This window comes from Pholcus phalangioides, unplaced genomic scaffold, assembly GCF_987345545.1.
Source record: "Pholcus phalangioides strain wild (caught in Gottingen) unplaced genomic scaffold, Ppha-v1.0 ptg000020l_1, whole genome shotgun sequence".
Classification (NCBI taxonomy): Eukaryota; Metazoa; Arthropoda; class Arachnida; order Araneae; family Pholcidae; genus Pholcus; species Pholcus phalangioides.
Window position 1 is genome coordinate 3,974,422 of NW_028301613.1, and position 13,041 is coordinate 3,987,462.

Genomic DNA, 13,041 nt, shown 5'->3' on the forward strand with positions numbered 1-13,041 from the left:
ATTTCAACATTATCCTCGCCAATTAGCGTTTTCTTCAACACCACACAGGAATCATCGCATTATTATCTCCATAAAGATCCCCTATTACCATAATTTTCGGGTAATTTGCGTGGACTCATTATTAATCAAGCTTTCAATTAAGCCTAATGAAACTTGCTGACTCTGCTAATTGTTGTTGTTGTTGTTGTTGTTCACCAGGTGACGACATCTCAGAAAGAAGCCACAAAGAAGATGAAGAAGAAGAAACTCAGCCGGGAAAGCGTCGAAGCCAAAAGGGAGAGGAAAGCCGCCAAGACACTCGCCATCATAACGGGAGTCTTCGTCATCTGCTGGCTGCCGTTCTTCCTGATGGCTCTCCTGATGGCCCTGTGCAGTACGGCCTGCGAGCCCGACCCTTACCTGTTCTCTTTCTTCCTCTGGCTCGGATACGTGAACTCGATGCTCAACCCCATCATCTACACCATCTTCAGCCCGGATTTCAGGAACGCTTTCAAGAAGAGGATGCTTTGCGGCGGCAGCAGGAAGCAACGTGGCCGGTGAAGTGGGGGAACAGAACTCTCGCCAAATGTTTCAACCTTTGGAAACAGCTGCCGTCGCTTATAGACGATCCGCGTTAAAGGCTGCTCGATCGTCTACTTGAGATATTTCAATTAGTGTACAGCTGTTCCTCGGACTTAGGAACGATAAACTTACCGAGGTTCAGCAATCTCGGTGATTATCTCAGATTAACCTTGGCGACATTTGGTGAAAGTATTTCAACCAGACAGGATTGATAAGAGAAGTCTTGGTTAAGTGGCTGCGTTCGAATTCGAGCATGCCATTCTTAACACGATACTTGCAATAGACGAAGTGGGAGCGGAGCTTTGGTTCTCAGTTCATGGGAAATATTTGAAAAGAAAACACTCAAGAAATCCATAAGTGATTTTTTGAGAGCTGCTGAAGATATCAGTAAAAAATTAACGAAATCTCTGAATTCTCGCCAAATTTCAACTTACAAACGATGCTCGAAACAGAACCTGTTCGTAAAGCCAGGTCCACACTCGCGAAATTCCGCAAAGTGAAAACTGATTTTGAGGTGTGGCTAGCTCAGTGCGGGTGTTTTGAATGGTCGATTTTGCGTAGTCACACCCCAAAACCGGTTTTTGCTTCCATAGTTTTGTGGTTCTGGATTCGGCTAAAGAGTTCGTTTGGAGATGGTCTTAGTCTTGCGCACTGCAGAGTCTGCTGATTTGTGGAAACACATGAAATTGGCGGATTCTCGCCACATCGGTGTCATTTCAATTTAACTCTAACGTGATCAACTCTCACCAAATCGGCGTGATTTCCTTTTCCCAGCACTCCAACTTGATCAGCAACCCTCACCCAAGTCGGCATTAATTTCAATCAATTTAATTCGCAATTAATTCAATTAATTTCGCTAAATCTGCATGCTTTCAAAATTTTAACTCTACCTTTATCGGCAACTCTTTCCAAAAACCTGTATCCTTTTAATCAAAACACTCGAACTTTATCAGCAACTCTTTTACCAAATCTGCATGCTTCCAAAATTTTGACGTTCCAACGTTATCAGCAACCATATAAATCTCCATGCTTTCGATCCAAACGCTCCATTTTTATCAACAGCTGTCGCCTCATCGGCATGCTTTAACTTCAACAGCAACTATCGCAAATTGGCATGCTTTCACTTTGAACGTTTCAACTTTATTATCGACTCTCGCTAAAAATCTGCACGCTTTTAACTCTCTCGTTAAACATCTCCATGCTTTCAAAATGTTAACTCTCTAACTTTATTAGCAACTCTCGACAAATCTGCATGCTTCAAAATTTTAACGCTCCAACTTTAATCATCAACTCTCGCCAAATTTGCATGTTTTCAATCCAAACGCTCCAACTTTAATCATCAACTCTCGCCAAATTTGCATGTTTTAAATCCAAACACTCCAACTTTAATCATCAACTCTCGCCAAAGTTGCATGTTTTCAGTCCAAACGCTTCACCTTTAATCATCAACTCTCGCCAAAGTTGCATGTTTTCAATCCCAAACGCTCCAACTTTAATCATCAACTCTCACCAAATCTGTATGCTTTGAATCCAAACGCTTCACCTTCATCAGCAACTCTCGCCAAATCAGCATTATTTCAACTTCTAAAAGCCCCAGCTTGATCAGCTACTGTCACAAAATCCTCATGCTATCAAAATGTTAACGCTCCAACGCTATCAGCAACTCTCGCTAAGAAACCGTATGCTTTCAATCCAAACGCTCCAACTTTATCAACAACTCTCGCCAAATCGACATGCTTCAAACGTCTTAATGCTCCAACTTCAACAGCGACTATCACTATCCGTTTCTAATTGGGGAGCAGCTGCAAGTCCTCTTATTCACCAATACATGCCACATTTGTGAATTTGATTTATTCCGATACCCTTAGCTAGCTGGCAGGTCTAGAAAAATAGCTTTTTCTGCAGCCTGAGACCTCAGCAACCCTTTAATTCGGTTGCAAACGCCATCTATATTTCCCAAAAGGAATTAGAAGCACTTTACAATGACAATAAAAGAAATGTAATTTTCAAGAGGTGTTGATCACACCAGAGTTTGATTACCTGCTCAGAGTAAAACGGGTTGAACTCGCAAGTCTAGAATATTTTAAGTCGGCTCGTATATGTATATACTTAGTGTCACTGTTGTTTTTCCCAGTTCCTAGATGGCGCTGAATCAAAACTCCATGACTAATGGGGAGATTTCTCTTCCCTTTATATCATGTTTCTTATCTTTAAATAAATAGCACCAGGAGTTTAAAAAGCAATCTAGGATTTCCATTCGCAATTAGTGAAAAGAAATTACAACTTAGTTTGTCGCCAAGATTTTCAAAAAGAGGAGATAAATGACAATTATGGTAGCTTTCGCATCTCACAAGATTTACCTTAGTGTGTGTTATTATTTCCCTATTTCGATGGGTTCGCGTTGTTTTTGTCATGTTGTCGTGATGTTTATCATGTGCCAAAAAATGTCGAGAAATAATCGACGTCTGTATATAAAATATTGTACATGAAGAGTGAGAGAGTATCATGTGAAATCCATACATGTGCATGTATACACAATGTACCTCGTGTGTATGTATAAATCGATTATTAAATAATATATTGCACGTTTTCTGATGTTTGAATTTATTTCATCGACTGTAATCGATAGTTCCTGAAATGTCGTACGCGAGTACCAAGGAGGCCACTAAGGAGTACGCGTAAAATGATTAGCAATGGTGTAGTAATAAACAATTGAATTCATAAATATTTAAAGCTTTCATTATTGGACAAAAGAGTATTAGTGAAATGTGAAACTTAAAAGGTATACAAGCTTCTCTTGCGTATCCTTCCTTCATCTGGAGGGGGAGTAAGTACACGTTTCTGGAGGGAAGCAACTTCAAAGCAGTTCTAAGAGGGAACGTAGCGCTCACCACGTATATAATCCATCCCAAGAGCACACTAACACCCTACGCCTCTCAAGGGGTGCGCATGGTTTCTGCACATTTCTCTAGAGACATGCTAGTCCTGTAAGCATTTTGAAAATACGCCTTTTTATGCAACTCTACGATTACGCTACACAAGCATGTTATTGAAGACCGATACGCGAGCCGGGCACGCATGTTTGGGGATAAGCAAGCCTCGTATACAAACGTACGACATTCAAGCATTTGAAGAGTTTGTACGCCTTCTACACGTTTCAAGAGTTCGTACGCCTTCTACACGTTTCAAGAGTTCGTACGCCTTCTACACGTTTCAAGAGTTCGTACGCCTTCTACACATTTTAAGAGTGCTTACGCCTTCTACGCATTTTTTATGAATAAGCAAGCGTCAATGTGCATTTCAATGTGTATACGGACAAACATACGACTTTTACACATTTCCAATACCACAACTTACGGCTTTTACGCATTTCGAGGATGTACGTAAGCTTTCTACGTCTTTTGGGGGAGAGGGTACTTCAAGCATGAAAATTTGGGAACCCCCATGCTTTTTGCGCATTTCTAGAGGCATGCTAGTAGCTCTGTGTAGGCATTTTGAAAAGTCACGTGTGCCTCTTGAACTCTACGGTTACGCAGCACAAACAACTCGTACGCATGTACGGAGATGAGTAAGCTTCTTACGCACTATCAAGGGTAAGCACTCTGGAAGGGTAAATACTGGACTTTATCATAGGTGCATCCCCCCCCCCCCCCATTTCCTCCGGCCAATCAAGATTCTCCTTCGACCTGTAACATCGTAGGTTCTCAAATTGATTATGGTAGATTTCCTTTTTTTTACCTGTTCGGCCCTCGAACAGCGATCGGGCTCGCTTTTACGGCTCCCTAAGATGTCATTCAATATTTACACGGTCCACGAAAATTTGCTTTCATGCAGCCATCACTAAAGTTTTTCAAATCTGATTCGGCCCGCGAAATAATTAAGCTCTTTTTTTTATGGCTCTAGAACAAATATTTCAATGTCTATTTGGCCATTTTTAGAGAGCTTATTTAGCGTCTGTACCAATCGTGCGCAACCTCAAGCCCCACGGGCCAAATGCAGCCCACCGAAGGGTCCGATCCAGCCCACGAAAAGTGTTCTGGTAGGAGAGTGTCGAACACAACACACGATAAATACCAAGGCTGACCGTATTTCCTTCACAAAATTCCAAGGAAATTGGAATACATACGGTATATCTCGCCAACTATCGCCAAAAGAGTTATCGAAGGCAAGTAGAGTTGCTATTTACAGCCGTTAAAAAGTGCCAACGGCTGTTGAAGTTGCCAATTACAGAGAAAAAGATTTTTGGAAGTAAAATTCTCAAATACAGCTGTGCCAAAGGCAACTGAAGCTGCCAATCACAGCCAAAAAGATTCATCAAAGGAAAGGGAAGTTACCAGTTACAGCATAAAAAATTCTCAAAGGCTAATAAAGTTGCCGATCACAGCCAAAAAAATTATCAAGGGCTAGTAAAGCTATCAATTACAGCTGAAAAAAAGATTGTCAACGGCACGCAAATTTGCCAATTACAGCCAAAAAAAAAACGGTCGAAGGTGTAGGAAAGATGCTATTCACAGCCAAGACAATTTATCAAACAGGCCTAATCAAAAAATTCGCGACTAAAATATCGAAAATGCCTTAATTTCATAGGTTCAAAACCAGCTATGTATAAGAATTTAATGAAGATCTTTTACTGATTTAAAAAAAAGACAGATTATGACTCACATCGGTGAATGTAGATGGCGCTTACCAAGAAGAAAAATCTCTTTTAAGAAGGGTGTATAGATTATAACAGAAAAAACGTACTAAAAATAAGGGTGCGAACATAGTGCCCGCTGGTTCCCGATTCTGCAAGTTCGCGCCGCTACAGATTGGTTAAAGAAAAAATTGCAATTCAAGTTTTTAACCAATCCCTAACGGCGCGGATTTATAGAATCGGAAACCAGCGTACACTATGTTCACATCCTTATTCACTAGTTGTATAAACAATATCAATGCACCATAACCTCCTCACCGAATACGCATGCGCCTACCAGGGCTATAGCCCATGGCCCCTGAGAGAATATTTCTTTACTATGAAAATAGAATAAAAGGATGTGTTAAAATTCCTTTATTGCGGGTCCGCAAAGAATTTCAAAGCCTAAAGCATGGGTTCTTAACCTTTAGAGTGCCACTGGCCCTTTATGGGTAGTCAGATGAATTCCAAGCCCCCGCCCCCCCGCCACTCACTCTGCCAATATGATGACCAGGGTCTCCCTTTGCCACGGACCCAGCCAATGGTTTTCTCATCAAAGCTCTTTCACGCACCCATCCCTGAAACATATCCAAGGACCCCATCAAGGGTTTCCACTAACCCTTGGTAAAGAAGCACTGGCCTAGTGGCCTGGCTGCAGAAGAGCCGCTCAATGTATCAAAAAGTCATAAAAATAAGTTGAGAAACAGTAACCGTTGGCCCGTGGCCCTCGGAAACATCTCAATGCGGCTCCTGATCTCAAGCCCAACTTTGTAAAAATGAACTAAGCCGCAAATTTCCAGTTAATTGGCCCGCAGCACATTTTCAGTTCACTCAAGCAGCCTGCGGCGTATCACTTAAGCGACCTGCGGCACACCCAGTTCCAGCGCACTTCAGCTCAACACCATTTAAGTTACTCGTGGCACATTTATGTTTAAGTTACATTTAAGTGATTCGTGGCGCATTTCTACATCAATTGAGTGATCCACGGGAACTTATAGATCACTTTAGTGGCCTGCGGCGCTGTTCCAGATCACTTAAGCGGTCAATTACACAGCTCAACGTCATTTAAATTACCCAATGTCCAGGTCCCTCAAGCAGCTCGCGGCACATTTCCTGATCCCTTAAGGGATCACACTTACAGATCGCTTTAGTGGCCTGCGGCGCTGTTTCAGATCACTCAAGCCGCCCACGGTAAATTTAAAGATCACTCAAGTGACTCGCGTCACAGTTCCAGCGCACTGGAGTGGCCTGCGGTGCAGTTCAACGTCATTTAAGTTACTCAAGGCGCAGTTCCAGACAAGCAGTTCCAGTGACTTAGTAACCGGAGTGACTCGTTAAACGGAGTAAGCCACCCAAGCTGCTCGCGCAGATCCCTTACTTGATCCGTGGCACATTTCCAGGTAACTTAAGCAGACTCGTGGCTCATTTCCAGGTCCGTTTAAAGAGCCGGCGACACGTTTTCAAGCTAATGAAAAGTGGCCCGCACTCTTCCAATAATTGTGAGCACCCTCGGTCCCCAACCTGTTGCTCACGAGCACCACCACGCTGAATCAAACACGTAACAGTGCTCATCCGAATTTCGTGCGCGCACACATCCGAGCTACCAACCGTTCCATTTAAGTTCACTAAGCTCTCGAAAATGATTTCCGTCTGATTTTAAATACACGTCAGGTGCTCTTCTCGACATCTTCGAGTGACAAACGGTGCTCGTGACTTTCATAAGGGGAAGGATCGAAGACTCCTCCGATTCGATTATTCTTCGTCTTTTCTCGGCGGACGGATATTTCCGCAAGCTGCAAACGCAAGATAAGAAGAACCAACGGAATATATAATTGATGAAAAGAATAAATGCACACATACGCGACCAACTTCAATACAGAGAATGAATTATTCATGGCGGCTCTGTTCTGGACAATCCGCAAAGAATGACGCGCGGGAGTGAATCGCATTCGTTAAATAATCCACGATTCATTTGCGTGTTCATTCCGCACGTAATAAGTAATTAATACACCCGTAACTAATTGGAAATTAAGAGATTATGCAGAACAAACAGGGAGGGAAAGAACGCAAAAGATTTCCCGAAATGAACTGAAAATGCACAAAAGGACTTTCCCGGAATCGCTCTGAAATGTTACCGTGAATGCAATAATAACGTGTGATTACGTCGTTTGAATAATTTCGTTGTTTTACTATTGGAAACAGTGCAAGGGATTTTGGCGATGTTGGTGAACGCTTTGTGACTGAGCGGCTGGGTGAGCAAGTGAGAAGAGTGTGGGTGAGCTAGTGAGTGAGCATTTGAGTGTGTGAGTGTGAGCTAGTGAGTGAGCATTTGAGTGTGTGAGTGTGAGCTAGTGAGTGAGCATTTGAGTGTGTGAGTGTGAATCGGAGTGAACAAGTGAGTGTGTGTGTGTGTGTGTATATACAGTCAAACCTCGTTAATGAGTCGCTCTTGGGAGAGCAAAAATATGACTTAGTAACCGGAGTGACTCGTTAAACGGAGTAAGCCATAGCTGTGCAAATTCCTGCCTGAGGACAATTGGGACTTCGAAAAAGTGACCCGGTAAGTGGAGTGACGTGTTAACCGGGTGACGCACTAACGAGGTTTGACTGCATATTTACACACACACAAAAAAAAATCATCATTTTCATCATCATCACTTTCATCTTTTATGTGACGGTTGTGTCTTTATTTTCACCAGAAATACCCACGATAAAGTTTTCAATGACTAATTAATTAACTAATTATGATTTTAATTAGCATCGGGATCATTGTGATTGATAGGTGACAATCTCTCAAATTTATTTTAAAATTAGAAAAAATCGCAATTTTACTAATTTTAACGAATTTGAATGAATAATTAGCTAACTAATTAGGATCGTAATTAGCATCAGGAACGATGTGATTAATAAATGGCAATCTTTCGAATTTCGGAAAGTTGCTAAATTTCAGCATTTACCAAAGTGCTTGGTGTTTTACAAGCGTTTTTCGGCGTTTTACCGTAACATATATATGTATATAACTATATATAATATTAATATATATATATATGGCATACATTATATATATATATATATATATATATATATATATATATATATATATATATAATTAATTAATAAATATATATGTGAAACTATCGAAACAAGCTACAGTAGAGAGATGGTTATGCTGGCATTGTCTTAATACAGCGCCATCTGTCATTCATTATATTTAAAAAAAGTGTGAATATTATATATATATATATATATATATATATATATATATATATATATATATATATATATATATATATATACACACACACACACACACACACAACTGCAACAAGTTGCAGTGTGACAGCACCGACCCTTTTTGTGGTATTGACTTGACTTGACTTTATTATTCAGGATTTCAGCATCTAAGGCTATTCCCTGTAGTGAAGATGACTCTTTCTGGCGATAAGCGATAGGACGCCTAACGGTGAAAGTTATAAATGGTAAGAAATACGCATGCCATTTTCCATTATAATTTTGCCGGAAATACGAGCATACAATTTCCAATGCCAACTGTCACAAAATTGGTGATTACGTCATAACTTTGCAAAGTCACCGATCGTTGCTGAAATTCCAAAAAATTACGGAGTGGTGGGGAAATGAAAGGCTACATTATATAAATGTAGTTTGGGGGGGGGGGAGGGGATTTTGAGTAACACCAACATCTCTGTGAAATCGGATTCCAAATTTGATAATATTCCGGGACGGCATTTGAGTAATATTTCTTTTAATTGTATTCCAAGTGTTCTGGAACTTTGTCCAGGTCACTCATGTGATCTGTAAATATGTCATCACTCACTCGCTCTCATTTACTTACTTGTTCACTCATAGGGTCAATCACTTGGTCATTCGCTTGATCACTTACTTGGTCATTCGCTTGATCACTTACTTGGTCACTCATATGGTCAATCACTTGGTCACTCATACGGTAAATTATTCAATCACTATCACTTTGGTCGCTGGTACATTCAGTTACTCTGTCACTCATATGGTCAATCACTGATCTGTAAATGTTCTTTGCGTCATTCAAGTGATCTGTAAATGTGCTTTGCGTCATTTAAGTGATCTGTAAAGGTGCTTTGCGTCGTTTAAGTGATCTGTAAATGTGCTTTGCCTCATTTAAGTGATCTGTAAATGTGCTTCAGGTCATTTAAGTGATCTGTAAATGTGCTTCAGGTCATTTTAGTTATCTGTAAATGTACTGCGTACCTCTTAAATGATCATCCAGTGCAAAACACAAGTTTTTTGCTAGTTTTATAAAAGGTGGCCAGACGTCCAGGTTTTTAACTAATCACTGTCACGACATCTGTTTGTGTCGGTTCTTGTCATCGCCTAATCAAATCACGGCATGGTGACCATATTTCGTTAGAAAAATATGGAAGACTAGAATTTTATAAAGAAAAATACGGGATATCACTGAGAATGTTGGCAAAAATTACAAACTGTGTTAAAATTTCTGAAAAAGGGACGAGTTGCCGATCACTTGAATGATCTACAGCATCTTCACAGATCACTTGATTATGTGTCCCGTGACACGTTTTCAAATCAATGAAGTGCCCCTATTCAAAAGGGTAGCTTTGAGTCTCGAGCTTCAGCGTAAGGACTTCATGACGTCATCATCGAACGAATGAGAGACGTAGAACGTGCAACGTCATCAGTTGTAGGAGGGGCGAACGAACGAGGAACGAATCATTGAACAGATAAATGACGTCATTCGTCAGAAGGGCCGTAAAACCGGATTTTTAATTTTCACATTCAAAGTTTTAGTGTCGTCATCAGACTCATCTATATTTGAGCATTGGAACAAATTTTTCTTAGTCGAGCTTAAAAAAGTTGAAATTCGGGTTTTTAACCAATCGGAGGCGACGCGGGTATCCAGAATCGGAAATACGGACGGACTACGTTCACACCCTCATATATCAGGCAAAACATCGGAATCAAAACATTTCTTGCAAAATATAATTCCCGCCTTCAAATGACATCTTTCTGCACAGCAGCAACTGTTAAGGAAACTGGTTTCACGCCAACTTTCGAAATAAATTCAAGGCTAAATCTATCACGAAAAGCTGGATCTCTTCTTCCAGCAAGTAGAACCAAAGAAGAAGAACCAAACAGTTATTTTACCGGCTGTGTTTGCTGGAAGTCCGCGGCAAACGCTCAAGATGCTATGTCTTATGATCGATCTTATGGCCGTCCAGATCTATTCATCGCTTCCACGTGTAATCAGCTTGGCCCGAACTCATAGTTGGTCAAGTACCAGGTAATCGTCATGATTTGGTTGCGAGAGTTTTAAACAAAAACAAAGTTTATGGACGTAATAACCAAGAGTTATGTTTAGGGGAAAGTCGCTGTTGGATGTATTCCGTCGAATGGCTGAAAAGGGGGAATTCCACCCACATGCTCACGTACTAATATAGCTCAAACATAAAATTCGTCCAACTCAGATCGATAGCGTTATATACAAATACAAATACAACGCCACAACAGGCAAATTGCCCAACGAGGTGGCTGACTTAAGAACATCATGGATCCCCGAGCCATTTTTTGGAGGCCCATACCTACTACTGCTACATCACACATGCACCCCCCCCCCCCGAACCCCCAACGAATCGGTACATGCGGGAATGTGCGTGTACGTGTAGTGAAACCTGACGTGAAGTTTTTTGTTTGTTTCTCTGTAATGCTTGTTATGTGTAGTGCTGCCATCTACCACCAGTTTTTCTAACTATGAGTGAAGTGTTATGATTGAATGATTTATCGTTGTAGGACTGTTGCTCTCTGTGGCGAGACTTTTTAACGGGGAGATCGGCTCGCATTTGCGCCTTGAAGTTGGGAACCACAGAAAACCAACTTCAGCCGACCACTGTTATGTCAATGTTATCAATGTTCATCAAATATTCTTCCAGACCCAAGAAAAGATCCACTGTCGTTTGAAGTAATTACGAAGAATATAATTCATGTTTACCATGCCGAGCACTTCATGCCAACTCAATCAACATGCATGAAGGATGCGAAATGCTGGAAAAAATATCCCCGACAACTGAGGCGTGAAACTGAAACAGGTGATGATGGCTATCGTCTATACAGAAGCCGAAAACCTGGAGACGGTGGATACACATGAAATATCAAATTAAAAGTGAACAATAGTATACTCCTCTACTTTCATTTCGCAACATGTTTCCTTATCTGCCTTTGTAATTACGCAAGTTCGCGACATGTTTTTTTCCTCTCATTTTTGTTATTATGCAAGTTGGCAACACGTTTTCTTTCCCATTTTTGTACCCGGGCAACGCCAAGTATGTAATAGCTGGGAAATAAATAAAAGCGTTCGCGCGTGAAACTTCCGATACCACAGCGGGCCACTTGTGACACTCGTCAAACCCGATTCTAAACGGTGATGAATCATTTACAGGCTCCGGTGTATGATCAATATCCTCCCCGAGTGAATCCCATCGATTTCTATTTCAAAGCGAAGTGAATAAAATTAATCGGTAAAATCCTCTTTTTTCTAGAATATCGGCAATTAATCAAGAAAGGAAAGAATAATTCTAGTGACAGCATCAATCAAACTCCTCGCAATCGATGGAATGAGTTCGAATGTCCGCCTCATCTGTTGAGAATATCGTCAATTTTTCCCAACCTGTCGGTGGTAAAGGACGTCGTTAATCTTCTCAAAAATATACAGAAGAGAAAACGGATGATATGGCGACGTCACTTGGGTTTTCTCTTTCCTTCGGCAGCCCCTTTTATCTCTGGAAGTGATGGAGGCCCTTTTCTTTTTTGTGGCCCCCCCGTGAATGAGAGGATCGAGGTCAAGACGATTGACCTTAATAAGAATAATAGGCATCCATTTTTTATGCCGGAATAATTTTCAATTTTACGTGCGAAATGTGTTACGTTTAAAGTCAGTTTTTTTAGTTCCGTTTCTCGTGTTGTTTCGAATATATACAGGGTGATTCGTATAAAACCGGCCTCACATAATGAGGTGTATCGTAAAAAATATACCACACATCATATACAGTAAAAGTCCGTTATAACGAGAATGTCGCTATTGCGAGTGATTTCAGTAATTAAGTAACGATCGTAAACAAAAAATCTGCGTGAGAATCTCGCGCGATGGAAGTGCAACTTTTAGGTTTGGCATTCGCCTCAATTAAATTCAGTTTTCAACTATTTAAAATTTAATTTAGAACTTTAAATTTAATTTTAAATAAGATTGATCTTGTTGACCCCTTACCTTTCTTAAACCCCCCCCCCCAGACTTAATCTAATTGTCCTTTTAATACCCCCAAGACACCATCCGCCCTGTAGAATTCTAACGAGTTAGGCGCGGAATCGTGATTGAACCCGCTGTAAATCCCATTCGGGATTGTCTCTAAATCAGAGGAGGGGCGGAGGCTTTTCATATGAACTGTAATATTTGTGTGGTAATAAACGTCTACAAAAGAATCCTACACGAGAAAAAGTGAAATTTTCGATTCACAAAAGCATCAAAATACAATGAAACCTGTACGAGGCGGAACGTCGAGGGGCCGAAATAATATCCCGTTTTATAAATTTGCAAATCAAAGCACTAATCATTGAACGGACTATATTTTGATTCCCTTTAAGACAGGTTTCCGGCTCATACAGTGTCCGTCTTAGACAGGTTTCACTATAATAGTTTAATGAGCAAATATCAAATGCCATGATTTCATTCAGTTATGTTGTCATTGTTGGTAGAACGGTTTTGCCAAGGCACAGATCCATGAAGAGAGTAAAAGTAATCGTTA

General features: G+C 40.7%; 2 protein-coding genes across 2 annotated transcripts in view; one reads left to right on the forward strand and one right to left on the reverse strand.

Annotated features, from left to right (window-relative positions):
• Positions 1 to 3,152, forward strand: part of 5-HT1B (5-hydroxytryptamine (serotonin) receptor 1B) — an 87,500-nt gene extending 84,348 nt beyond the window's left edge. Inside the window, exon 4 of the mRNA XM_089248836.1 lies at positions 199 to 3,152. Within this exon, the coding sequence (XP_089104962.1) occupies positions 199 to 540 (342 nt within the window). The 3' untranslated portion in view covers positions 541 to 3,152. The remainder of the gene's footprint in view (positions 1 to 198) is intronic.
• Positions 1 to 13,041, reverse strand: part of LOC149070774 (solute carrier family 52, riboflavin transporter, member 3-A-like) — a 63,910-nt gene that overhangs the window by 10,959 nt on the left and 39,910 nt on the right. The gene's annotated exons all lie outside the window — the stretch shown is intronic.